This window comes from Selaginella moellendorffii, unplaced genomic scaffold, assembly GCF_000143415.4.
Source record: "Selaginella moellendorffii unplaced genomic scaffold, v1.0 SELMOscaffold_5, whole genome shotgun sequence".
Classification (NCBI taxonomy): domain Eukaryota; kingdom Viridiplantae; phylum Streptophyta; class Lycopodiopsida; order Selaginellales; family Selaginellaceae; genus Selaginella; species Selaginella moellendorffii.
In genome coordinates, this window is record NW_003314266.1 from 1,433,348 (window position 1) to 1,457,953 (window position 24,606).

Here is a 24,606-nt window from a genome sequence, read left to right on the forward strand (position 1 = left end):
AGACACCACAACTTTAGTAGAAACGTAAAATCTATCTGATTAAACTTAGATGGACGTACCATGCAATCTTTCTCATACGAATGTCAGTCTCCTCCTCCGGAAGTTCTAGCTTGAAGTTCCTTGATTAGCTTCTCGAGCGCAGCATCCGGTTTGTTCTTGTACTGGATGAAAACTTCGGCTACGTCAGCAGGAGTAATCTGTACTGCTCCCAGGAGCTCTTCAATCTCCACGAACAGCTCGTGATCGTCGAGCAGGAGGTACGTTGACGCCAGGACTTTGAAAGCTTGGAAGGAGCAGTACGTCATCAGAATGTGAAAGTCCATGCGGCCAGATCGAAGCAGCGCGGGGTCGAGTTGGTCGATGTGATTTGTCGTAAAGATGAGAATCCTCTCGTCTCCGATTGACGACCAAAGCCCGTCGGTGAAGTTGAGAACTCCAGAAAGAGTGACCCTGCTTCTCTCCCTGTCGGCCTTCTCCTTCTTCTTTCTCTGATCGGCACTTGCGGCGAGTTCTTCTTCTGCGGGGCTCTCCACATCTTTCGGTAGCAGTCCACGGTTCTGTAGCTCCAGCGAGCAGTCTATATCCTCGATCACGATCACCGACTTATTCTTGACGTTCATAAGCAGCCTTCTCAGCTCGGCATTACTCTTCACTTCCGTCAGCTCCAAATCGTAGACATCGTAGTCGGTGAAGTTTGCTATAGCAGCGATGAGCGAGGACTTCCCGGTCCCAGGCGGGCCATATAGCAAGTAACCCCGCTTCCACGCCCTCCCCACTCTGTCGTAGAAGCTCTGTCCAACTTTGAAGGCATTGAGATCATCCATGATCTTCCGCTTGAGACCGTCGTCAATAGCCATGCTCTTGAAAGTCGCGGGATGCTTGAAAGGGACATACTCCCAGGGCCTCCTTCCATCACTTTGAGCGTTCGTGTAGAGCTTCCTGGCCCTGTTCTGGCGATCCAGCTCTTTAGCATTCTCGGCAATGTGATCCAAGTAGGCCGGTAGCAAACTTTGTCGATAGCGTCGGTGGAGCGTGAGAGTGAAGTACCGCTTCTCGTCAGACCTACTCTGGCCCCAATAAGCTGGAGAACTTCCTTTCGGCTGGAGAGGCTTGACGCGATGCACCCACCAGAACTGGACTCCCTGGAATGTATCGACGATCTGCTCGTTGGTAGCCGGGCGAAAGCTCGGCTTCACCGCGCCCTTCGCTTTGCTGATGGTGAGCCTTCGCGCGGAAGCGTGCTGATCGGCGGTGATGCTCGCGATATGCAGCTTCACCGCATCATAAATCTCATTGCTGTGGTTGTCGTCCAGCTCGTAGACATCCACTCTGATGTAGAAAGACACCCAAAGCAGTAGCTTTCTGACCCACTCCTGTAGCACGTACCAAATCTCTCGAGGAAGAATCGCTTGCAGGAATGCCAGCAGGCCAAGAATCGATCCCAAGTAAGCGACTTCTGAGCTGCCCCTCATGATCCCTCTCTTGAGCTCGGACGAGAAGCGCGGGATCCCCATCGAGCATGAGCAAGGAAGGAAACTGAAAGACGGAAAAGCCCCGTGAAAGTGACACAGTACGAGTGGAGTACCTAGGCAATTGAAAAGACTCGCGTTTTAGAACCCCAAGAACATAGGTAACATCATAAATGAAATACCAGGCACCACCTACCTGGAAAGTCTTGAGCTGAGTGCCTGCCTCCCCTGCAAATTCTCGAAATCCTCACCGCGTCACTCCTCCTCGATCCAACTTCTCGTCTTCCTCACTGTCGTTGCTCTTGTCTTCCTCGGCCGCCACCGGCGCTAGCGACGCGAAGTGCTTGGTGTTCACTTCCTGGACGACGATCTTCCCCGTCCTGGGATACATGGTCATGATCCGGAACGTCGACTCGAGCCGGGTGCTCTTCCTGTACTCCTTGGGTAGAAAAGCCAAGTGCCCGGCAAGAGCTACGCAGTAGCCGTTCTTGGCATGCGCCACCACCGTGCCTTTGATCCACACCACCACGTCCAGCCGCTGCAAGCTCCTCTTGTAGAACCGGAAGAGCTTCGACCAAGTCATAGCAGTCCCCTCGGCCTCGCCGACGATGAGCTCGTTGTTGTCGGCTCTCACGTTGAGAATGTAGAACTTGGAGTGGACGTTGGCGGTCTTCCTCATGCTCCGGGGCATGAACGCCACGAATCCGGCGATGGAAACCGCGAATCCGCCCCTCACGACGTTGAGAATGCTGCCATCCACCTGTGTTTTCATCTGCCAGGCCTTTTTACACTCGAGCCATAGCTGCTTCTTCTTGAGCTGCCGGTCCAGCGGCTTCATGGTGAAGTTCTCCGACCACTCCGAGTCCTCGCCCGAGAGGCGATACGGCTTGCTCGGCCCAACGCCGACGAGCGGCGCCAGCGCGCCCCGGGCCTGATTCCCCTTGGCCGAGATTCTCTGGAAAACTTCCCTGGCGTGAGAGAAGCCCGATCTAGCAGCGCAGCGCACGTACCATGATAATCTCCTCCAGATTGTCGCGGAGGACGCTCGTCGTTCGAAATTCCCGGCATTGCCCTGGATCGCAAGAAGATGAGCATCGGCAGAGCGGCGAATTGCGAAACCTCACACACCTGCATTGGGAGATCGCTTGGGAAGGAGCAGGAGCTCCCGGATCGCGCGAAGCCGCGTCGTCCTCGCCAGCGCCATCGCCTAAACCCTAGCTAACCATAAACCCTAAATTTCGTGACTATGGCTTGGATCACTTCTTCCTTCTGCCGCCCGCACGCTTCGATCGCTGTGGCGCGCGCGAAATCCTCGAGCCGTGAATTGTCTCGGCCAGGCGCCATGAAATGCAAGGCGGCCTGAAGCGCCAGGAACGATCCTGGCGAGACCTCGCGGCACGATTCTAGAAATTCTTCCTCTGGAATTTCCCTGTCGAGAGATCTCATATACGCGTGGAAATGCGAGGCTCGCAGCCATCCCCTCTCTCGCCGGCTCAATCCAGCCAGCGATTTCTCCCAGTTCTCCGTGAATTCCAGTTCTGGGTTCTCGCGCTCCAGCCTTTGCTCGAATTCACATCTCGCGCAGTGGCAGGGGAACGGGAGGATCGATCTGCGCTTACGGTAGGGCTGTAACGCGATTGCGCTCCAGTACGCCTCAAGGAGCTCGCTCCCGGATTCCAGATCGCGAGCGGCGTACGCGTAGAAGGCATTGCCGATCTTCCGCGATGAGAGATTGGCCTCGCAGCACGAGTGATTCACAAAGCTATGGAAGGGCCAGAGACCAAAGAAGTTCCTCCCCCAGAAATCATAGCCCTCGTCCCAAGCTGGCATGGCCGAATCCTCGCCTTGATCGAATCCTCCTAGCTCCTCGCCTCGATTGAATCCTCCTCCCAGCTCGCAAGAGCTCGAATTTGGGGCAAAGACGCCCATGGGCGGCACTTCCATCTCCAGCGAGCGAGCAGCATACATAGAACTCACTTGCGCGGCAGCGCGCGAGCTCGATTTGCATCGCTCCACGACCCTGCGCAATAGCTTTTCTTTCATCCTCACAAAATCTGGATCAATCTCATCCTCTTGGAATTCCACGACCGCGGTGTTCACGAAGAGCAAATCGCCAGCGCGGGCATTTGCAGTGAGAAACACACCCCGCCCTCTTCCATCCTCGGTCTTGCGAATTTCCACCGGGCCGAGATACTCCGCGGCGTCCCTGGGAGGAATCTTATCCAAGTAGTAGTCGGAGAGATCGTGGCTCCCTCGCTCGCTTTGATCCTTGAGGAGCCGAGCGCGATCTAGCAATCCGGGAGGAGCTCCGCCGGGATCCTTCTCGATCAGCGCGAGCGCTGCTGTGTATTGATGATCGCTCCACAATGCCGCAGCCCGGGATTCTATCGATGGCGAAGAAGCCGCGTGGAAGAGCCTGAAAATCCATGGACGCGGCACTGGCATAGGCAAAACCCTAAATCTCGTGTAACCTCGTGATTGATAGAAAACGTTGTAAGTAATGAAAGAGAATTCATTTATATCTAAGCAAAGCCACATTTGTAGTCTATATATTTGTAGGTAGTCATGCAATGGACGATGATGAAAGCGCAAAACTTCAAATGGATCGACCGGTCCCCACGGCAATCACTCAGCCCTGGAATTCGCCACCACACAAACTTTAGATCCCGAGAATAAGAATCGAGAATCCAAGCAAGGAAGCCACGAATCGAGAAAAGAGAGAAAAAAAGGAGAGAACTTTGGTTACCTTGTTCGCGATGTTGTTCGACAGCCAGTCGAGCCCTTCGTAGAGACCCTCGCCGGAGGTAGCACAAGTGCTCTGGATGTACCTATGGAATCCAAAAACCAAAGCGTTTAGATCTTAGAGAGATCTCAAAAGAGGGAAGAGACTTGCTCACCAGTGACGCTGGCGGAGGGAATGCAAGCCGAGCTTGTCGGTGATCTCGGCAGCGTTCATGGCGTTGGGAAGATCTTGCTTGTTCGCGAATACCAACAGCACCGCATCTCTCAGCTCGTCCTGGAATGAGCAAATCTCATCGTGAGAACCCCACAAAACAAGCAAAGCTTTCAGACCTCGTTGAGCATCCGGTGGAGCTCGTCCCTGGCTTCCACAACACGGTCTCTGTCGTTGCTATCAACCACGAAGATCAGACCTTGCGTGTTCTGGAAATAGTGTCTCCACAAGGGTCGGATCTGCGATCCCAGAACAAAGAATTGTCAGAAAGAACAAAGAAAAAGGACACAAAGATGAAGAAAAAAACGAGAGAGATCCCGACCTTGTCCTGACCGCCAACATCCCACACGGTGAAGCTGATGTTCTTGTACTCGACCGTCTCAACATTAAATCCTGCAAAAGAGCGAGCACAAAATTGGTCAAGATCTAGAACCCGACAACCCAGATCGGCCAGATCCCGATCGAAATACGCGCTTACCGATGGTCGGGATGGTCGTCACGATCTCGCCCAGCTTGAGCTTGTAGAGAATGGTGGTCTTACCAGCTGCATCGAGCCCCACCATGAGGATTCGCATCTCCTTCTTCGCGAAGAGGCGCTGGAAGAGCTTCGTGAAGGTGAGCCCCATGGCTGCTCGTCGATCCGCTCAGGCGCCCGGAGAGACTCCCAGCCCAGAAAGAAGAAGCACAAAAACCCTAGGACGCAAATGAGGCAAGGACAGCTCTGTCGTTCGATCACCGAGCCCTCCCAGCCGTCGGATCTGGGCCCAAAACACGTTTATAGACTCCTGCCGACCGTTAGATTTTTATAAAGCTCGCATGTAGGAAATTCTCTCTAGTGCCATCCCAGGTACTGGTTGAGAAGCACGACTAAACCAAGCGACAGTGGATAGAGAAGAAACGCTCCAAACGCCATGAAGAGTGGAATCGTCGTGAAAATCCCACCCACGCACCCCATCGCCATGGTTGCTAGAGCCATGATCAAAACTTCCGCCGAGAAATCCCACACCAGGCCTCGAGCAGCCACGATCGCCAGGAACAGCCCCAAGCAAAGCGTGTTATTGAGCACAACGGAGCCATAGAGCTGTGTGAAAGACAAGAACAAAAGCGTAAGTTCAAGCGAGCTTTCTACAGAGATTTCCAGAGTACCTGAGAGTAAGTTACCGAGATTCCACGCTTCTGCTTCTTCGAAGCAAAAGTGATGGAAGAGATCACCTCGCTGGAGCTCGTCGCGATCGGTGTCACCACGAAGGAGACGAAGAAGGCCGGGATGTGAGAGGCCCTGGAGAAATCGTCGATGGTGTCCACCAGAGGAGCAGCAAAGATGCACGCCAGTGCCATCCCTCCCAGCAAGCACGCCGTGGCTGTCACTAGGATTCCTCCGAGAGTACTCGGCGGTGGTTCTTCCACGACGTCCACTTCTTGTATAGTGGTAGTAACACCATTGGGATCTTCGGTATCTTCGGGAGCGTGAACTTCTTCGTCCTCTAAAAGAGCATATAGAGAGGACTGAGCTTCCTGTACGAAGAAAAAATAAATGAAAAGAATCGCGGACCAACTGTGAAAGTAACGCTACATACCTTTGCAATCTCTGCCCAGTGTCCAGAGGTGGTACGATCCCCCTTAAAGGAACGATGCTTCACAAACTCGAGTCCGAGCTTGGAACTGTTGAGCCAGTTTGCCATCCCTTCTTCAAACTCGACCAAGGAAAGCTTGCCGTCCCTCTCGTGATCAAACTCTTCCATCCAGATCTTCGCTTCCAGTCCTTCGGGGATATTGCTGTCATGAGTCAGGCCAATGGTTTTTATAAAGTTTTTCAGCTCCCTCTCTGAAAGGAGCCCGTCACCGTTCTGGTCGAAGAAATGAAACAGCCTGTACGAAACCAACAACAAACAGTCGTTTTAGTCTAAAAAATGTCAAATACGACAAGCAACGAACCTTCGAAGGACTTCGTAATTCAGTAACTTCTCCCCGTTCAGCAAAAGATCTCCCCACCGTTTCTGACGAGAATAAATGTGAGCTCGGTGTAGAGCATGAGATCTTCTGTAGCGATGCCTGTGCCAGTCTACCATTACTTGTTGGATCCATGGAGTCATCACCTATGAAAGGGAAAAACATATCACCACACTGCCGCAGCAAAGTTACCTGGTACACGCAGTATGCTACGAAGCCGAGAAAAGCCATGGCGCTGCCAATGATCACAAACACTCTACTCAGCGCAGGCGCCCCGAGAATTTGCGGAAGCTGGACGACGATGCATGGTAACACACTCAAGACTAATATCCACGCTACGTAAGTTGTCTGTTTCGTCAGAGTGACTCCAGTCTCTGCAAAGTAATCCGAAGCTAAGCAAAAATAAAATCTGAAAGAGACAAAGAACAGTACCAGTGAGATGGAATCCTTTGGTGAGAGTTTTCTCTCTCGCGTACTTGTGACCATTTATCTCGTAGAGATCGCAGCGCCCGACGATCAGCGCAGTCCCCCAGAGCATTGTAAGCAGAAGAACAGTAGAACCCGCTAGAACACCCATGCCGATCATCACCTGGGACTGGGCCGTTTCCTTGTCTCCGAAGATCCCAGAAACTATCAACCAAGAACTATCAAACGACCAAAGAGAAAGAAGCAAGTGGAAGGAAAAGACCTGGAACTCTTACCGAGAATCACCGCTGCGTCTGGAATGGTACAAATGATTGGGAGGCAAAGGCCACCGACGATCCCCGGGTGCGCGATCTCCAGCAGCAGCTCGCTGCCATTGAGGAGGAGCTGCGCGGCCTTGACGAACGCGTAGCTGTAGACGATGAGCAAGAAGACGCTGCCTCCCAGCTTTTCGGAGCACGGGAAAATCCCATAGCTCTCCTGGCACGCCTTGCCCTCGCGGCGGAGGAGAGAAAGAGGATCGGCGGTCTCTACCTGCATTGGACGCTCCGCGGAGGGACGATCATGGGAGCTCGAAACCCTAGCGAGTTCTTGCGCGCAACAAACCAGCAAAAGCAACACCACAGGCGTCCGCCACATTTTCCCTTCCAAATGGCCAACCGAAAGGGCAAAGACAAGGAAGTCCACGTGCTTTACACGTTGGCAGAGACGTGGCTTGCGTGGCAAGACGGATTTGTGCCACGCAAAGTCAAAAGATTGACAAGTAGGCATAGCACAGACACGTGTAACGCTACGTGTACAGGGGTTTTAGGGTTGTTATGGCGGTGAGCAACCGGGTGCTGCGCAATCGGCCCAAGGCGCGCTACATGAGAGCGTGCAAGCTATATGTAAATGGTCCAGTACTCGCTTCTTCGCTACAGCTCCACTCTCGCTCTTTGTTTCCGGCATTGCAGGCCTCGCGTGGGGAGTCGATGATCTATCGCTGCGCGGCGCGTTTGAGGAGTTCGGCGACGTGATTGACAGTGAGTTCTTGGCGATTGCACGGCAATGCGGGCTCGATTTCACTGAATTCTTCTTGTTTCCAGCGAAAGTCATGACCAATCCAGACACTGGGAGATCAAAGGGCTTTGGATTCGTGACATTCAAGCGGGAGGACGAAGCCAAGGAAGCGCTGGAATCCATGGACGGGAAGGTACTCTGCGGGCGAGTTCTTCGAATTCTTCGCTGAAATCTTTGATGGATCGTTTCCAGGACTTCGCCGGTCGCAGCATTCGCGTCGATTACGCCAAAACACAGAAGGAAATGCAGCAAAACCCGCCGAGCTACCGGAACTTCCTCGACCTCCTCTCGGAGATTCCCAATACGAAGAGCATTGCGAGCTAAAAGAAAAGAAAATTTAGGGTTATTCGGGGTTGATTATTTACTAATAACAAATGTGTGCTTAGTAGTAATCAGGGTTTAAGAGGTAAATATCTTAGCTAGGGTTTCTCTAAGCCCTTAAACCCTAGCCCTCGCATTTTCTATTGCGCTGCGCAGCGGCTATGGCGATGTCCTCTTCGATCGGGCGCGCCCTGAGGAAGGCCGCAAGCGCGCGCACCTTGGCGCCGCAAACGAGCGCCGCCATGGCGGCCGCGAGCGTCTCCGTGCCGGTGATGCAGATTCTCAGCCGCTCCTATGCTTCCAAGCTTTTCATTGGCGGTAAGCTCACTTTCGGGGATTTCTTCGTTTTGGGTCTAATGGATCGTCCGCAGGCCTTGCTTGGGGCGTTGATGATGGAACCTTGAGGACCGCATTTGCGAACTACGGCGAAGTCACGGAAGGTACTCTTAGTGGCTATCTTTGATCTTTTCTTGTTTGCCTAGCATTGGTTTTCCTTTTTCTTTTCTCTAGCATTGGGCTTGCTCTCTGGCATGGCCTTTTCTTTCTGTGTTCTTGCAATGTCCTCTCTAACAGTGTTCTCTCCGTGCCAGCGAGAGTTATAATGGATCGTGAGACTGGAAGGTCGAGAGGATTCGGCTTCGTTACCTTTGAGAACGACAACGAAGCGAAAGCAGCAGTCCAAGGAATGGACGGCCATGTAAGCTCGAAAAAATCTCTTTTTGGGAGCCTTTTAGGAGCTTGCTAACTTAGTTGTCTTTTCACTTTCCAGGAGCTCGGCGGCCGTAGCATTCGCGTCGACTACGCCTCGGACAGGCCATCAGCTCCCAGACAAGACTTCGGGGGCGGCGGTGGCTTTGGCGGTGGCGGCGGTGGCTACGGCGGTGGTGGTGGTGGCTTCGGTGGCAGTGGTGGTGCCTATGGCGGAGGCAACGAAGTAATGTGAGATCGAGAGAACACACAGGAACTGCCAATGCCTATTTAACATAAGAAAAAGAAAAGGAGGGCTTTTTGATAGGAGTGTGATAGAAAATTTGAGAACAATGTATTTGACTTCTATAGAGTTTTCGTGGAACATTTCAAAGCAAAGAGTTCTGGTTGTCTCAAAATCTTTTTTTTAACCATTGCAAAACACCATGGTTGTCTCAAAATCGATTTCTTGGCCACGAGTGTTCCTCCACGACATTTGGAAGGAACGCAAACGTGGAGAGTGAGTGGGCTTGGCTAGAACTTAACAAGCGCCTACTTCCACCAGGATGAACTGTTCTTCCTCGAGATATTGTAAGTACCAGGCAAGAGCACCAAACGCAAAGAAGCAAATCCAAAACACCAGCAGCAGGACGTGGTATGGCCCCCGGAGCGTGTGCCTCAGTGACTGCTGGTAGCTGCTCTTGTGGCGGCTCCGCCCAACCGGTGGCCTCAACTGGAACGGCTTGTCGAGGCAGTGCTGCGTGAGCCTCTTGCCAGGAGCAAGCGGCCCAAACGTTCTCGTTCGCTTCAAAGGGTTGGGCCTCGCCGGCCTGCTTAGCTCCAGCGATGGCGGAGGTGGGCTTGGTGATCCAGAGGTAGAAGCTGGAGCCGACGATGGTCTCCTCTGCGAGAGAAAGAGAGAAAATCTAGCGTTAGAACTCGATGAAGAGATATGAAAGCTTTGAGAACTTCTACGTACCCGCTTCGGCAAATCATCAGCCGTTCTTGGTGGCGAGCAGGAGCACCAGAGCGACCTCATTCCTTTTGTCACCTGGAGACAATGCCAAGCTACACACATGAAAATTCTCAGAGCTTGCCAAACCGAAAGTCCGTAGAGTTTATGCTTACCATTCGCAGCCTTCCACGCTCGTGTCTAGACTGCCTCTCTACCAAAAGCGCCTCAGCCATCTTGACATAAAACTCTTTGGCTTGCTTCTGTAAAACAAAAACCACCAGAAACTCCTGTCATACTTCTATAGCCACTGTGCTTTGCTGTTTTCTCCAGCAAATTTTTTTCTTTCGTTGGTTTTTTCCTCCTGTCAATGGCTTCCGTCCCTGTCCCTGGCTGGTCCTTTTCTTTTTCCCCCCGAGCCTATGCTAATCCTCTACCACCACCAGATCGAGATTACTTGTTCTGTGCCAACCTCAAGGAAAAAAACTTGCATCCCGTCGAGTCATCTTCATCCTCGTCTTCGCAAAGGTCCTCCAGATTGCTGGTACTCGGAGGGAAATCCGGGAACTTCCGCTCGATAAACTCGGGCTCCGAGTCCTGGACTTCCTCCATCATGCCCCTCCACAGCTCCATACTTCTCGTGTCGTTGACGATATCCTCGCGAATAGCATCATACGTGCAGTAGTGATTCTCCAGGGAGCACTTCTGCCTTTCAATCTCCTCGTCAAACGAGTTAAACCTCGCAGCATTCCTCTCGATCAAGTCCGAGCTCAGCAAAAACGGGCCACCGCTACCAATGCCACCATTCTTTGCTTTGTTTCGACGGGTCTTCCAGAGCAAGGGTGGTCGCTTGAGTGGCTTTCTTGGGGAAACTTTCGCCGGTAGCTGTGGCTTTTCATCTTTGAGAGATGCTGGAGAGACCCCTTCGTACTGCTGAGAACTCTCATCCTTCGGCCTCGCCTTTGGAAAATCGAACCAAGAAAGAAAGAAACCCGGATCAACCGTCTAGCCTTTGGGAATTCTCTGGTAGCTAAAATCTCAGTGCTTCCTGCCCCATCTCTATCTAGCCTTTCCCTGGTTTTCGGAGAGAAGAGAGCTTACCCTGGGTGGAAGACCATCCGCCTTGTTCTCGGACAGCCACGAGATGAGATCATCGACCCTCATTCTCTGCAAATCCTGGAGCGATTGCGGGTCGTAGCTGGAGGACGAGGACGCCGAAGTGTGATCCGGCGCCATTCAGAAGCCCTAGCGCAACTCGACCGCCATTCCCGGAGCACGGGAAAGAATTCGAAAAGTTGCGCCTGTTGATGACGTGTAGACTAATTATGTTAAATTAGTCCTCATTGCAAAAAGGGTAAAGTGTGTCTACCAAAAAACTACCTCTATATGATTATAGCGGCTATTTGGAGCTTGAGTTAGACTTGAACAGATCTAAGGATGATGTCGTCAACAAGGAGAGATGAAAAGCAGCCAATCAATCCTCCCAAAATTTCAATTCAACGAGCTAGAATCCCAAACGATGGGGCATCCGGAATCATTGCAGCTTAAGAATACTGCAACCACTGCACTGCTTCCAATAAAATGAGCTGGAAGCCCAGATATACCACAAGGAATGAAAATAATTCAAGACTTCTTCATAAATGAAGTTACTGAGTCAAGGTTCACTTGAACAGACAATGTTCAAAAGAAATGTTCTGATAGCTATCCTTGATGTTGTAGAAGATGTGGGGAGTCTGTGTTTTGATAGGAATTTTAATCCTATGGTTCAGACAAAGTCAAGCCATTGTTTCATGCCAAACAAGCATGCCTTTGCATTTCATATAGATATCTTTGTGTTACAAATCACCAGAAACTGGTTGATATTGCCATCTGTTTGAGAAAATTAAGTCCAGAAACTGTTGACTCATGCAAGTCGGAGGAGAGTGTGGTAGTGTGAATGCCAACAGCTGCAACTGCTACAGTGAAAACTGCGGGAGACAGGCTGAGTCATTGTTGTCATTACGCTGGTCAATATCTGCATGGACAACTCGAGCCATAGAATTCTTCTCTGTGTCACTGTTATTGCACCAACTGAAATGCAATTGTGGCATTGAGCTGCTGGCATTGCAAAACAAGCTGAGTCATTTTTGTCATTACGCTGGTCAATATCACCATCATGCATGGACGACTCGAGCCATAGAATTCTTCTTTGTGTCAATGACACTCAATGCAGAATTTTATGTTCTAAACTTGATAGAAATGCACTGTTATTGCACCAACTGAAATGAGGAAACCCATCTCTCAAGTGAGACAAGTGCTATATATTGTTGATGTAATTTTTTTTTAATAACTTATCATTTAATATTTTTCAGAAGGTTTTAAAGTTTTTTTAATTTGATTTAGCCATTAATTCGGCTCACAATAGAGACTTGAATCCATGTCCTAAATTCCACAGCACATTCCAGATTGGCCTCATGGCAACACTAGACCACCAGAATTTGCTGATTGTTTATACTTGCACTTATTAAAAGCTTTCCTTAACCCTAAACTAACTTTGAATCATATAATACTTTAAAAAATATATAAATATATACATTTTATTTTATAAAAATCTTCATAATGTTTTTAGTACCTACTATTAAAAACTCGCGCCTGAATCTGGATTGATTAAATCCCAGGCTTTAGGGCTAGAGCATGGGCGGGCAAGCGCGGCACCGGCAGGAGCTGGAGAGGCGCTGCTCTGGCGACAGTCATCCCGAAGTGCTCCTGCATGTCTACCTTGCCGGTGCCATTATCGGCTCCGGGTATGATCCAGTTGAATGCGTGCAACAAGCTTCCAACGGCCAGCATGACATTGGTATGACCCAGCTGCATCCCCGGGCACATTCTGCGTCCTGCACCAAATGGTATCAGCTCAAAGTCCTGCCCTCGGGCATCGATGCCGACTTTCTCCTCCAGGAACCTCTCCGGCTTGAATCGGTGCGCCTCCTTCCACAGCGTCTCATCTCTTCCAATTGCATATGCATTTATGAAGACTCGCGTTCTTGCAGGAACACCCCATTTGGCGCTGATCATGCAGGCTTGGGCAGAGTTCTCGCGGGGATAAATTGGGACTGGCGGGTGTAGCCTAAGTGTTTCGTTGATAACTGCTTGGAGGTACGTGAGACTTCGGATATCCGACTCTTGCATGGTACGTTCTTGGCCTATCACTTCATCCAATTCGGCTTGTACCTTGGCCAGCGCAGCAGGATGATTCAGTAGCTCTGAAATTGCCCACTCCGATGTGATTGAGGCAGTGTCAGTGCTTGCCGCGAGCATGTCCTGCATCAAACAAAGCAAACAATCTTAATGCTTGGGCTTTTCAGGCGGGAGTAGCTTTCATTACCACTGTCATTGCTTTGATATGGGCGTCGTTCGCGTCGCTGTCCATTAGCATGACATCGATAAAGTTCTCATGCTGCATGCTTGGTTGCGATTTTCCCAATTTTTCTCGATGCCGATCAATTTCGCTCTCCAGGATCTTGTCAACACGCTTGTGCACAGAGGCCAGCTTGTACACTTGCTTGTCGACCCACGTGAGCCACGGAAAGAAAGTTGCAATATGCATTCCAGTGCCTTCTCGAACGAATTCCATGAGACCCTCCTTAATGCTACGCGCTTGCTCCTCTTCATCTCTGCTGCTTGCGCTGCTGGAGTGGCTCTTGCCTGTGACCATCTTGAGCATTACGTTGAAGGCGAAGTCGGAGAGTTTGTTGGTCAAGTTCACAACAGCACCATCGTCAGCACATTTCCACAGGTCTGCAAGCAAAAGACCCATTTCCAATTTTCGATTTGGTTCAGCAGATTCAACTCTTTTTGTTGACAGCAGTTGTACTGTGCAGAGCTTCCTGGCTTGTCTCCAGTGCTCACCATACTGTGCAAAGATTATACCTCGTCCACCATAGCTAGCATATTTGGCCTCCAGATGCTCGGGCTTCATTGCAAACTCAGGATCGAGAGTCTTGAGAACAATTTTGGCAGCATCTGGTGAAGAGACAACAAGGGTGTTCAAGCTGCCAAGCTTAAGAAACATGAACTCTCCATACTTTTTGGACAGCTCTAGCATGGAGTGATGGGGAAGATCTCCTATCAAGTGAAGATGGCCAATGACAGGAAGAGCCGGCGGAGATGGGGGAAGACTGAATTGCTGCTTACTTCTTGAAAAACGATTTAGGATGAAGCAGAAGAGGGAAACAATGAAGGCGACCAAAGGCAATTCAAGCAGCAAGGAATCCATTGAGCACGGTCGGACCTGCCTTGCTTATACTGCTGTTGTTGGTGCAGGAAAAAAGCATATTTAAACAAACAAGAGAGGGAAGATCGGACTCACAGCATCTACTGTAGTACTGTAGTTGTTGGCTCACTCTTGACTTTGTGAAGCCCAAACACGCTCCAACCGTTGTCAGATGTTATAGTCAAGGCAAAGTCAAGCGTAGCTGAAAACCAGAAATTTATTATTTCATGTTTCTATTTCTTTGTTTATTTTTGTTTATATTAATCTGCATGGCATAATTGAAGGTTCTGATATGAATTATTAAAGTAATTTATAATAAAGGACAACTTGGTAAAAATGAAAACAACCAAGAACTAAAAACAACCTCAAGGACAACTAAAGATAATTGAGGTCAACTAAATACAACGGAATGCAAATGAACCCAGATGGTAATTTGTAAATTGGCTCAGAGAAATCAAATTTTAAAATATTCACAAAGCAAATGTTTCATGGCATACATTGCTTGGGTGGGGGCAGGGAAGGTGATTTGATTGCACAACCAACGATGATGGGCAGGCTAAGACTTACAATGCTTGTGACAATGAGAGAGGGTGCGTGGGCAGTAGTAGGGCAACAGTCGGCTACAATTCACACTGCCAAGGGATTGGGTATGGGTGAGAATGTTTAATTGCATACATGCATAAAACTTGCTTGGCGCGAATGAAATGGGTAGACAGGGAGGAAAGAAGAGGCAAACAGTCCCAGACATTGAAGAGCAGATCTCTATGTGAATGTAATGGGAATTCAAGGAGCCTCAACTGTTGAAGCAGCCAAGCAAACATACATAATTAGTTTCCTTTATTTCTCAAAGGTTAAGCTCTGACAAAAAAATGAGAACACATGAACATATAGAGTAACATGAAAGTGCAAAGCACTACAGTTCAGTCTGTTGTCCCAGTCACAAGCCAAGGACCTCCAGGCTGAAAGAATTAAGTGCATCATCCGACAAGCAACAGAAGCCCCAAGCTACTTAGCATACTTTCGAACACCGAATAGAACACTCATTTGTGGCCTACTGTCAATGCAGGTAGTACTAAGGACAGGAGAACCATTTTTTCTGTTGAAACTATTTCAAGTCTCTAATACAAGCATTGATAACTATATAGTCTTTTGAATAGCAGTGAACTTGTAAAGCTCTACTACCTTGCTAAGAAATAAATAATGGTATTCGACATCAGGCCTGTGAAGGCTTTTTGCTCCAAAGTCCATACCAACATCTTCACCAACAAAGGAAAAACAATGTTTTGGCCTCATGGCATCCAGTAGCATTTTCTCTTCTTTGCTGCATTTCCAGCAGACTGGGCAATTAGGTAGTGAGACTGGTCAAAAGATAAAGTATAGATCTATTCAGGTGTTAGAAAGGGAAGGGGCTAGTTGCCAACACAGAAGAGGCCCTGAATGTTCTGGAAGCACGCACTTATCACCGAAGAAGAAAATTATTTTTATCCAGTTGAATGGTGGATGGAGAGTAAGGTTTACAGGATTCATGATGTGTTGTTGGCTCTTGCTTTGCACGTCTTGGAACAGAAGGCCCCAAGTGCTATTTCAAGGATGCAAGGGACGCCTTCAAGGGTAACTATAGCAAGATTTCACTATTCATGTGTGACATTTCTGAGGATATTCTACCTCGAGAACTTCTGTCAGAGACCTTTGGCTCACAAACCATGAGGAACTTCTGTCCCTCAACCTTAGGTCGGGTTCCTAGAATCTCAAGCATAGAGATTTCTAGAGGGACATACCTAAGAAGAGCAGGGTCAGAGTTTGCAGCACCATTTGCCTACTTCTGGATCAAAATCCTGGTCTCACTGTAATGCCAAGCCTCTCTCTTTCAAAAGTTTGAAGGTTTTGTGCCTGAAAAAGTATAGGTGGAAAGCCTGCCACATAGCATTGGACAGCTCAAGAATGTAGAGACTCTGAATTTGTCTTGAACTAAATCAGCATCCAGGTTCACTTGGAAAGTTGTGGGATGTTTCATGCTTCGACAAAGTTGGAGGTGTTGATTATTCATACAAATCTGGTCGCAAGCATGTCTCATTTAAAAGAGTTTGGAATAAGGGGTGACGTGTCCAACAGCCGAATGTTTGATATTATGGGGTTTGAAACTTCCATTATCAAACTGAGATTGGAGCAGATTTCCGAGGTTTGAGAATTTTGAGAGTTGGAGGCTCTGAGGAAAGTGAATTTAGGGTCATCTCCAGCATGGAGAATTTGGAAAAACTGAGTATAGGTGGGAATCGCATTGAGTATCTTTTCTTTTTTAACATGGGAAATATTTCTTATGCTCACAAGCCTCTCCCTTAGTCTTTGCAAGAAATTCATATCTCTATGTTATTACGACAGAGTGACAGCCCTTTATTCAAATGCCCATCACTGCGACGTGTCCAAGTCGAACACTTCGGCGTGCTTGCCTACATTGCATTTGGAGGGAGGTTCCCACGACTTGAAATAATATCACTTGAGAGTTTCGGATGTCTCTCTAGATCTTTGTGCCATCCTGTCAGGTCACTGGAAAAAGAGTCTCAGTATTTCTTCCGCGTCGGAAAGAGTCGTCGATTGAGATATTTTGTTCTCCGGAAGCAAACATTAGGAAACAAAATCTACCATAACCATCGACTTACAGTGCTCCATTATCCAGTGAAGTCTGGTACGTCGCTGGCATGCGGAGCTAGGAAATAGGGTGAAACTCTTGGCGATGAGGAGATGAAACGCGTTGAGAAGATGAAAGAGAATACGCAGTCACTACAAAGTCTGGCTAGCAAGTACTCCGATTCAAAACCTTCAAGCCGTGGTTGCGATGGTTGCAGTAAGTTGCATGCATTATTTTTTATTCTTTTGTGACAACATGGTTTTGATATATAGTCACTTTCTTCTCTTTGCAAAAGAGTTCCTCAATAAAAACATAGAATCAAATCGCTCGAACAAATAAAGCAAGTAATTGGTTCGACTGTAGTCACTCGAGCACCAGTAAGCTTGTCGGCTTCTTTTTCCTCTCACTTGCAAAATGAGGAGCAGAAAGTTTCTCCCGAGGGCGCATCCAGAGAGAAGTTGTAAAATGCGGTTGAATAATTAACGAGGCACTCAGTGTTCAGTGCCAAGCTGAAAACTAAACGCTTGAAGAGGTAGAGAAGTATTTGGGAGGGATGTTTTCGACTCTAGGAGTAACGATTTTGTGTAACTTTTTGAGATCTTTGTAGTACTATTTAGTGAAAAGTGGTCAAGGTAAAATCATGAGCGTGAGCTCGTTTTAGTTCTTTCTCGTGTGATCTTAGTTTGATATTTAGAGTCTTGAATACAAAGATTTCCATTCCTCTAGCATATTTCAAGGCAATCGTCGTTAAACTTTCGACTGGCCTCGAGCGCACACGTTCATGAGTCGGGTCTTCATTTTACTCACTATGCAGTTCTGATGCTTTTGCTGTTTTGTCGTCCCCGCGTTGCTTGGAGCAAAGTTGAACAGGAGATCGTTTTCCTGCAAGTGCCTCTGAAAGCCTTCAGGAGCCTTCAGAAGGCATTGAGCTGCACGGTTTGGCTCCACCTACTGATCTTGAGCGAGTCACCGTGCTTGAGCTTGAGACAAGCACGCACCACCTTCGATCTCGCGTCGGCACCATGTCCCTGAAGCTGCTTCTCTGCTCGGATCTTTCTTTCTCTGTCTGGCCCTTCCGGCTGGAAGAGGTAGCTAGCGCTTTCATCTAATCCACCACTTGCAGCTCCATCGCCATCGTCTTCGTTTCATTTTCGCCAAGAGCTTGCTCCAAGAGGTGGATGTAGCTTTGCAGAGAAGTTTAACGGGCAGCCTTGCGAACACCTAGATCTGCATCATCGAGCAACGAGGACAAAGCTCCCAAGACACTCGAGAGCCGGAGGGCCATGACTCTCTTCGAGCTCAGCGTAGAAAGCAGCAAACTCCAAGCTGTGATGCTCGTACCACGAGTTTGAGCACTGATGACAATCTGCCACAGAACCCTTTATCGTGCTTGCCTCCACAAAACGGACCGAATGAGCCCTTGCGTCGCTGGCACTCAAAAAAAGAAAGAAAAGACTTCGAATGAAATCGCGGCTCCTCTAAGCTTGTCAATAGTAGCAGAAAGTTTCAAGTTTAAAACATCTTATTAATTATGAATGCAATAGAAAATTTTAAGATTATCATCGCTAAAGTTACTGGCATCAAGGGCACATCTTCCTTGGTTCATGAGTTGAGTCTTCATTTTACTCACTATGCAGTTATGGTGCTTTCGCTGTTTAGTTGTCCCCTTGTAAACCACAGCATCACTTGGAACAAAGTTGAACACTTCGTGTAGGAGATTGTTTTCTTGCAAGTGCCTCTGAAAGCCTTCGCCCAGGAGCCTCCGGAAGGCATTGAGCTGCACGGTTTGGCTCCACGTACTGATCTTGAGCGAGTCACCATGCTTGAGCTTGAGACAAGTTTCGTGACATGCACCACCTTCGAGAATCGCCACCATGTCCCTGAAGCTGCTTCTCTGCTCAGATCTTTCTTTCTTCGTCTGGCCCTTCCGGCTGGAAGAGGCAGCCAGCGCTTTCATCTGATCCACCACTTGCAGCTCCACCGCCATCGTCTTCGTTTTTCACCTTTGCCAAGAGCTTGCTGCAAGAGGTGGATGCCGCCAACTTCGCAGAGAAGAGCGATGGCTTCCCCGGCAGCCTTGCGAACACCTAGATCTGGATCCTCGAGCAACGAGGACAAAGCCCCCAGGACACTCGAGAGCTGGAGGGACATGACTCTCTTGGAGCTCAATGTAGAAAGCAGCAAACTCCAAGCCATGATGGCGGCCGCCTTGACCGGAGGTGTGGGTTTGCTCGTACCAAGAGTTTGATCTGCGTGAGCACTGCCTTTGTGGATGACAATCTGCCACAGAACCTCCATCGCGCTTTCAGTGGACACCTCCACGCCACCAACGAAAGTTAACATCCCGAGAGCCTCAATCGCTGAAACCCTCGCGGCAGAATCGCGTCCGAGCTTGGAAATCTTGGAGAGATGAGGGAAGCTATCCTCGAATACGTGCTCGGCCACTTTCCCTGCTCCCGCGGTGATGGAAACCACGGCCAGAGCACGCCCCGCAAGAACAGCCTCTGTCGAAGAACTCTGCTTGATTGACAATAGGATTTGATGAGTCAGTGTTTCATACTTCTCTTCCACGAAGTGGGTCATCACCTTCCCCATGAAACCGTCGATCAAGCCCTTCAAGCCGGCCTCTCGGGTGCTCGATCGCTTCTCGTACAAAGAATCCAAGCTTGCCTCCAAGTCGAAAAGTATGGATGAAGACTCGTCGTCCATATGCTCCGTGTCAAACTCGTGGTGTTTGAGTTTATTCTCGGCATGCCTCTTGGACAATCTCTTTGACGATCGTACCTTAACGCACTCCATCGCCTTTTTGTTGACTGGAAGAATGAGAAAGCTCTAGTTCTTTATGAAGTTTTAAAGGAGATTTAATTTATGTCCTAAAAATGTAGTTAGTTTTAAATAATCAGATAAGTAAACTTTGGTTGCTTGGCTTTGTGTTAGCGGGAGAAGAAGAGACGAAGTCTCATTGTTTTTTTTTCTCTCCTTTTTTGTTTCATTCCGAGAGTGTTGCTGTGCAGGATATGAAAGACACTGCTCAGGAAAAGATGGAGCAGGCCAAGGACCCTTCGGACGCGTCCCAGAGGACGAAGGACAAAGCTAGAGAAACCAAGGATCTCACATTCGGGGTTTCTAGGTCCTGTATGAGCTGGGGGCGTGGATGCCAAGCGCCTCGCTTGAGCACAGGTCCAGAAGCTTGCCGAGGGAGATCCGGCTAAAATATTGCTGGATTCGTTTCTCGCATCTTTTGATCCATTCTGTTAGATACGAAATCCAAGTCTACCGAGGCGATTCGTGGAGGAAGGTAATGACGTCTTCTGCAACAGGCTTCCTTGGTTCTAATGGTTTTCTTCTTCTTTGCCTTGCCAGCGTGAAGCACCTCAGATTTTACGATGACGATGGATCAGTCGGACAGCTGCGGCGGACGCTCAATCGTCTCCAGCTCAACCCGTTTCTTCGGGTAGCTCTGGCACCACTCAAGGCCGGCGCTTCCTCGTTGTTAACTGCTGCGAGAACAAAGCCATCTTCTTGGCTCTCATCACAATGCGTGCTCGTGACGTTCCCAAACAAATCTTGGAAAAAAAAGCGCCTCTGAGGTATGTTTGTTTTTTTTTTTTTTTTCTAGTGTTGCCTTGGGTGATGGCAGTGTGGAGTTTCTTCCACGCTTCACTTCTGGAGATGGCACCTTGGCGGCCTTTGGTGGCCCAGACGGAACAATTCGAGCTCTGCCTCTTGGAAATTGGCAGGTTTTTGCAATCCAGCTATAGTTCGTATGTAGTTATTGAGGGAATATTCGTGATTCCCTCTTAGGTCAAGTTGACCCGTCGTGTCTGTTTCAATAGTCAATAAGAGAGACGCCCGGCAGGCCCCGGGCGTAGCGCCAGCAGCGGCTGGCATTCCCGAATATGGTATCGGAGCCCTGAGGGCTTCAGATCCTGGGACGATGGCGTTGCCTCTGTCAGCGTCTCAGGGCCGCTCTCTTCTCTTCAGACAGAATCCATCGATGCAGTTCAAATGAAGGACTTCGATGAAGATGAGCTGATCACAGCTTTCTTCAAGGGGCTTAGCGGACCAATGCAACTCGCAGGGTCGCATCATTTAAGTTCCAGTAACACTTTCAGCCAGATCGTAGCTGACCTCACAGCGTTGGAGGGTTTTCTCAAGTCAGGGCAAGCGAGCTCAAATGAGAAAGAATTGGCACTCTTCGCAGGAAAGGGGAAACGATTTGTCACAGTTGGGACAGACTAGGACCAATGAACGATCAGGGCGAGAGCAGCAAACCAGAAAAGTTCAAGAAGAAAAAGAAGAATGATCGCTGTAACATTTGCAAGAAACCAGGGCACTGGGCACGAGATTGCACAGACGAAGAGGCCAAGAAAGCTAAGGAGGCTCGAAAAGCTGAGGCAAAGAGACTGGCAGCAAGAAAGAACAAGTCGGCCAACTTTGCCAGGACAGCAGAAAGTAGCGAGGAAGACAACCAGGAGGACGTGGACGACCATGGCAGCTTGTTCATGGCCACTAGCATCCAGCAGGTTGCGAAGAACACTTTTGGCACAGAAGCAGAAGTGGTGTACCTTGATTCTGGGGCAAACAAACACATGACACACCTCAGGAAATTTCCAGCAGGGAAATTGTCCAGGACGTATGTGACAAGAAATCTCCTGCCACCGCCACAGTTTTCTCTCACGGAAGTAGCTGCGGATGACTCGGAAGAAAGTGACAACGAATGTCCAGTTAGGGCACGCGCAATCGGCAGAGCTGAAGGAGCCGGTGAGGGGAATGGAAGCGGCGACCAGGATGATCCAGGCGGTGCAGAGAGCGTGGATGGTGCTGGAGGCGATCCAAATGGAGGTGAGGGCTTGCTCCCTGAAGCTGAAGGCTTGCCACTCGACACAGCAGGCGTTGGAACAGCAAACCCAGTCGGCGGAGAGGAAGACCACGGTGGTGAGCGCACTGTTGGCAGGACCAGGGCTGAAAATAGTGAGGGCAGTTTGAGACGTTCTGGCCGTGAGCGCGCACTCACAGAGGCTCGTCAATACAGGGAGCAGCTGGACATACGAGCAGCTAAGCGGGCTTCTCGGCAAGAAACCAAGGCTGCAAGAGACCGATCAGTGACAGTGCCAATTCCTGAGACCTCTTACGATCCAGCCTTTTATTTTGCCAACTCTAGCATGGAGGAAGAAGGGGAGCAAGGCGAGAACCAGCTTCTCCTTCTCTTCAGCCATGGCCGAGCTGCACTTGTTCCGAAGACCATGGACGATGCTCTTGCCGGACCTGATGCAGATCAGTGGCGCACTGCTCGTCAAGCTGAGTATAGCTCATTGATGGAGAACAAGACCTGGGATCTTGTGGAGCTGCCACCTGGGAGGAAGGTGATTAAGACCAAGTTCCTCTTGCGGCTCAAGACAGGACCTGATGGAGACACGCGCTACAAAGTCAGATTTGTTGCGAGAGGATTCTCACAAGTCGAAGGAGTCGACTTCTATGAGACCTTTTCACCAGTGGTGAAGCTTGCATCAATTCGACTTCTCTACAACTTAGCAGCTCACGAAGACATGCACGTCGAGCACATGGATGTAACGACGGCGTTCCTGAATGGTGACTTGGAGGAGGAAGTCTACATTGAGCAACCAGCCGGATTTATTGCCAAAGGACGAGAGCACTTGGTGTGCAAGCTCAAGAAGGCCCTCTACGGCCTGAAGCAATCGCCTCGTGCCTGCAAGTGGGAGCTCTCCTGGTGCTGTTGGCTTTGTACGTGGACGACTGCTTGCTCCTCAGCAAAAGCAAGAAGCTGATTCATCAACTGAAGAAAGATCTCAGCTCGAGATTCAAGATGGTGGATCTTGGGAGCGTCAAGTACTGTCTTGGCATCCAGATCTTCAGAGACAGGAGGAAGGGCACACTAGAAACGTCTCAGAAGAAATATATTGAAGAGCTCCTCCAGAAATTCAAGCTTAGTGACGTCAACTCTGCATCAACGCCAATGCACCTTAGTAAGGACATGGCACCTCAGATGGAAGCACCGAAAGCAGTGATGGAGACGATCCCGTACAGGCAGATGTTCCTGGCAAATCCCGGCTTCCAACACTGGCAGGCAGTTAAGCGGGTGTTTCGTTACCTGAAGGGGACAGCCGATTATGTTTTCTGCTACACAAAACAAGAGCAGCCTCAACTCAAGCTGCAGGGATTCTCGGATGCAGACTGGGCAGGGGAAGTTGATCAGCGTAAATCAACTTCTGGCTACGTCTTCAGCCTGGGCAGCGCAGCAGTTACATGGAGCAGCCAGCCGTGGCTCTCTCGAGCACAGAGGCTGAGTATATTGGGATGACCCAAGCAGCGAAAGAAATTCTTTGGCTCAGGACTCTGCTGAACGGTCTAAGCTACGAGCAAGGGGAGGCAACGGTTCTGCATTGCGACAATCAAGGAGCTATTGCCTTGACGAAGAATCCAAGATTTCATCGCAGGACAAAACACAGGTTCAGTTTCATTTTATTCGTGAACAGGTAGCGGTGAAGAAAGTGGAACTCGTCTACTGTGCTACCACGGAGATGGTGGCAGATATATTCACGAAGGCACTTCCACCAGCAGTGTTCGCGCGACACGTACAAGCTCTGGGCGTGAAGAAAAGAAGTATCGTGAGCTCAACTTGAGTGGGAGTATTGAGGGAATATTCGTGATTCCCTCTTAGGTCAAGTTGACCCGTCGTGTCTGTTTCAATAGTCAATAAGAGAGACGCCCGGCAGGCCCCGGGCGTAGCGCCAGCAGCGGCTGGCATTCCCGAATAGTAGTAATCCCGTACTTCCATTTGTTTCTCAGATGGCTCAAAAGTATATTGGCGGCCACAAGGGATCAGTCGTGTGTCTCATGACTTTTATGACGTCTAGCGGTGAGGTATGTTAGAGCTTTCGGATTGACAGAGAGCGTAGTTAACTCTCTGAATTTCCAGACGCTTTTGGTGTCCGGGGCTACCGATGTTGTATGGAATGGCGACATGTGTGTGGACGTGCACTTGTACAACAGGTTCATGGTTGCCCGCTTAATCATCCTGCTGCTCACGGTGTTAGTGCTGTTAAATGGTATGTTTTAGTACTTGCTTTAAACTGGCAGTCCATGTTTTGCAGGGCTTTCAAGCTTGGACGAGAGACCTTGCTCCATGCTACTGAAGCTTTAGATCTGCTTGGCATTTCGAAGGGGTTTGTCACTTACATTTCGGTTCTTGCTTCTTTTGTTGAGTGAGTTGCTGTTCTGTAGGCTGAAGTATGACCTCGCGATGCAGAGTGGGGAATTAAAGAGAGCTTTGCAAGCCTCGTCACGCTAAGCAATAGCAAAACCCTTGGAACAAAAGGTGATGAAGTCAGCCTCGCCTTGACAACGGAGAAAATTGTGAAGTTCTGTGAGGAATTTCTTGAGCTGGTAGATGCCGCTGATTTCACTTCTTTTCGTTTTTGTTTCTGCTAGAGACCTAATCACCTTGCTAATGCAGTTACTGGTGGGAAGCAGCCATTGCAGCCGCTATCAGAAAAGTCATGGCATGATCGCAGAAGCGACACTTCACGCATATGTAAGTAACTGGCCTCTATTCCAAATGTTTTCTATGGAACTTTCCTTCACAGGCTCACGGAAGTCTTTCTTTGAAGTCACTGCTTGAGCGCTGGAACCGCATGCTGGATATACGCCTGACCGAGCTACTCTCCATGGAGAAGGAAGCGGACCTGGCAGAGGAAGGCAGCAATTGATTGTTCCGCCCGGTCTCGTGGCTTCGACGCAGCAAAAGAAGGAGCAGCATCAACCACAGCAGCAGCGCCACCTCCGGTTCTCATGTTGGAGGCTCCTCCTCTCCGGCTCCACTGGCGGTTGCAAGTTAAAGGTCCTATATCACAGCAGCAGGGAATCGTCGTCAGGAACCAGTTCTCCAAGTTT

General features: G+C 49.4%; 8 protein-coding genes across 9 annotated transcripts; 1 reads left to right on the forward strand and 7 right to left on the reverse strand.

Moving 5' to 3' along the window:
* Positions 1 to 12: 12 nt before the first annotated feature.
* LOC112344560 (AAA-ATPase At3g28510-like) lies at positions 13 to 1,733 on the reverse strand. Its single transcript, XM_024669474.1, has 2 exons — positions 1,666 to 1,733; positions 13 to 1,585 (listed from the first exon to the last, which is right to left on the reverse strand). The coding sequence occupies exon 2, from the start codon at positions 1,512 to 1,514 to the stop codon at positions 84 to 86; it is 1,431 nt and encodes a 476-aa protein (XP_024525242.1). The 5' UTR covers positions 1,515 to 1,585; positions 1,666 to 1,733; the 3' UTR covers positions 13 to 83.
* On the reverse strand, positions 1,583 to 2,753 carry LOC112344561. Its single transcript, XM_024669475.1, has 3 exons — positions 2,598 to 2,753; positions 2,480 to 2,541; positions 1,583 to 2,424 (listed from the first exon to the last, which is right to left on the reverse strand). Exons 1-3 carry the CDS (start codon positions 2,671 to 2,673, stop codon positions 1,717 to 1,719), a joined length of 846 nt encoding a protein of 281 aa, XP_024525243.1. The 5' UTR covers positions 2,674 to 2,753; the 3' UTR covers positions 1,583 to 1,716.
* A 1,210-nt stretch (positions 2,754 to 3,963) lies between these two features.
* LOC9658779 (ADP-ribosylation factor 2) lies at positions 3,964 to 5,134 on the reverse strand. Its single transcript, XM_002965092.2, has 6 exons — positions 4,901 to 5,134; positions 4,745 to 4,815; positions 4,542 to 4,661; positions 4,367 to 4,485; positions 4,216 to 4,297; positions 3,964 to 4,104 (listed from the first exon to the last, which is right to left on the reverse strand). Exons 1-6 carry the CDS (start codon positions 5,046 to 5,048, stop codon positions 4,099 to 4,101), a joined length of 546 nt encoding a protein of 181 aa, XP_002965138.1. The 5' UTR covers positions 5,049 to 5,134; the 3' UTR covers positions 3,964 to 4,098.
* A 107-nt stretch (positions 5,135 to 5,241) lies between these two features.
* On the reverse strand, positions 5,242 to 7,434 carry LOC9659930 (sodium/calcium exchanger NCL2). The gene is made up of 7 exons (XM_024669707.1): positions 7,074 to 7,434; positions 6,805 to 7,002; positions 6,565 to 6,746; positions 6,358 to 6,518; positions 6,000 to 6,291; positions 5,569 to 5,937; positions 5,242 to 5,503 (listed from the first exon to the last, which is right to left on the reverse strand). Exons 1-7 carry the CDS (start codon positions 7,432 to 7,434, stop codon positions 5,255 to 5,257), a joined length of 1,812 nt encoding a protein of 603 aa, XP_024525475.1. The 3' UTR covers positions 5,242 to 5,254.
* A 168-nt stretch (positions 7,435 to 7,602) lies between these two features.
* Positions 7,603 to 9,231, forward strand: LOC9659931 (31 kDa ribonucleoprotein, chloroplastic). Its single transcript, XM_002964755.2, has 8 exons — positions 7,603 to 7,689; positions 7,749 to 7,817; positions 7,881 to 7,987; positions 8,047 to 8,175; positions 8,304 to 8,493; positions 8,547 to 8,615; positions 8,766 to 8,872; positions 8,945 to 9,231. The coding sequence occupies exons 1-8, from the start codon at positions 7,614 to 7,616 to the stop codon at positions 9,116 to 9,118; spliced, it is 921 nt and encodes a 306-aa protein (XP_002964801.2). The 5' UTR covers positions 7,603 to 7,613; the 3' UTR covers positions 9,119 to 9,231.
* Positions 9,232 to 9,270: 39 nt separating this feature from the next.
* Positions 9,271 to 11,092, reverse strand: LOC9658781. Of its 2 annotated transcripts, none has more exons than XM_024669780.1 (4): positions 10,916 to 11,092; positions 9,991 to 10,077; positions 9,842 to 9,913; positions 9,271 to 9,766 (listed from the first exon to the last, which is right to left on the reverse strand). In XM_024669780.1, the coding sequence occupies exons 1-4, from the start codon at positions 11,048 to 11,050 to the stop codon at positions 9,404 to 9,406; spliced, it is 657 nt and encodes a 218-aa protein (XP_024525548.1). In that variant the 5' UTR covers positions 11,051 to 11,092; the 3' UTR covers positions 9,271 to 9,403. The 2 variants fall into 2 exon arrangements, 1 of the variants encoding a protein (XP_024525548.1); XR_002991783.1 differs by having other exon boundaries at positions 9,718 to 9,766; positions 9,842 to 9,930; positions 9,991 to 10,774.
* A 1,286-nt stretch (positions 11,093 to 12,378) lies between these two features.
* LOC112344628 (cytochrome P450 71A1-like) lies at positions 12,379 to 14,087 on the reverse strand. The gene is made up of 2 exons (XM_024669724.1): positions 13,179 to 14,087; positions 12,379 to 13,114 (listed from the first exon to the last, which is right to left on the reverse strand). Exons 1-2 carry the CDS (start codon positions 14,067 to 14,069, stop codon positions 12,461 to 12,463), a joined length of 1,545 nt encoding a protein of 514 aa, XP_024525492.1. The 5' UTR covers positions 14,070 to 14,087; the 3' UTR covers positions 12,379 to 12,460.
* A 4,558-nt stretch (positions 14,088 to 18,645) lies between these two features.
* LOC9659932 lies at positions 18,646 to 19,491 on the reverse strand. The gene has a single exon (XM_024669708.1). It carries the CDS (start codon positions 19,489 to 19,491, stop codon positions 18,646 to 18,648), a length of 846 nt encoding a protein of 281 aa, XP_024525476.1.
* Between the last annotated feature and the right edge of the window lie 5,115 nt (positions 19,492 to 24,606).

Excerpts from the sequence above, each read along its gene's own strand:
- LOC112344560 (XM_024669474.1), bottom strand. The coding sequence starts at position 1,514 with ATGGGGATCCCGCGCTTCTCGTCCGAGCTCAAGAGAGGGATCATGAGG.
- LOC112344561 (XM_024669475.1), bottom strand. The coding sequence starts at position 2,673 with ATGGCGCTGGCGAGGACGACGCGGCTTCGCGCGATCCGGGAGCTCCTG. Across the intron at positions 2,542-2,597 it reads CAAGCGATCTCCCAATGCAG|GGCAATGCCGGGAATTTCGA; the intron begins GTGTGTGAGGTT and ends CTTGCGATCCAG. Across the intron at positions 2,425-2,479 it reads ATCTGGAGGAGATTATCATG|AGAATCTCGGCCAAGGGGAA; the intron begins GTACGTGCGCTG and ends GAAGTTTTCCAG.
- LOC9658779 (XM_002965092.2), bottom strand. The coding sequence starts at position 5,048 with ATGGGGCTCACCTTCACGAAGCTCTTCCAGCGCCTCTTCGCGAAGAAG. Across the intron at positions 4,662-4,744 it reads ATGTTGGCGGTCAGGACAAG|ATCCGACCCTTGTGGAGACA; the intron begins GTCGGGATCTCT and ends CTGGGATCGCAG. Across the intron at positions 4,486-4,541 it reads TCCACCGGATGCTCAACGAG|GACGAGCTGAGAGATGCGGT; the intron begins GTCTGAAAGCTT and ends TGCTCATTCCAG.
- LOC9659930 (XM_024669707.1), bottom strand. The coding sequence starts at position 7,434 with ATGTGGCGGACGCCTGTGGTGTTGCTTTTGCTGGTTTGTTGCGCGCAA. Across the intron at positions 7,003-7,073 it reads AGACGCAGCGGTGATTCTCG|TTTCTGGGATCTTCGGAGAC; the intron begins GTAAGAGTTCCA and ends CTTGGTTGATAG. Across the intron at positions 5,938-5,999 it reads ACTGGGCAGAGATTGCAAAG|GAAGCTCAGTCCTCTCTATA; the intron begins GTATGTAGCGTT and ends TTCTTCGTACAG.
- LOC9659931 (XM_002964755.2), top strand. The coding sequence starts at position 7,614 with ATGGCGGTGAGCAACCGGGTGCTGCGCAATCGGCCCAAGGCGCGCTAC. Across the intron at positions 8,616-8,765 it reads CTACGGCGAAGTCACGGAAG|CGAGAGTTATAATGGATCGT; the intron begins GTACTCTTAGTG and ends TCTCCGTGCCAG. Across the intron at positions 8,873-8,944 it reads TCCAAGGAATGGACGGCCAT|GAGCTCGGCGGCCGTAGCAT; the intron begins GTAAGCTCGAAA and ends TTCACTTTCCAG.
- LOC9658781 (XM_024669780.1), bottom strand. The coding sequence starts at position 11,050 with ATGGCGCCGGATCACACTTCGGCGTCCTCGTCCTCCAGCTACGACCCG. Across the intron at positions 10,078-10,915 it reads CGGATGGTCTTCCACCCAGG|AAGCAAGCCAAAGAGTTTTA; the intron begins GTAAGCTCTCTT and ends TTTGTTTTACAG. Across the intron at positions 9,914-9,990 it reads AGCGTGGAAGGCTGCGAATG|GTGACAAAAGGAATGAGGTC; the intron begins GTAAGCATAAAC and ends CATTGTCTCCAG.
- LOC112344628 (XM_024669724.1), bottom strand. The coding sequence starts at position 14,069 with ATGGATTCCTTGCTGCTTGAATTGCCTTTGGTCGCCTTCATTGTTTCC. Across the intron at positions 13,115-13,178 it reads ATATCAAAGCAATGACAGTG|GACATGCTCGCGGCAAGCAC; the intron begins GTAATGAAAGCT and ends TGTTTGATGCAG.
- LOC9659932 (XM_024669708.1), bottom strand. The coding sequence starts at position 19,491 with ATGGAGTGCGTTAAGGTACGATCGTCAAAGAGATTGTCCAAGAGGCAT.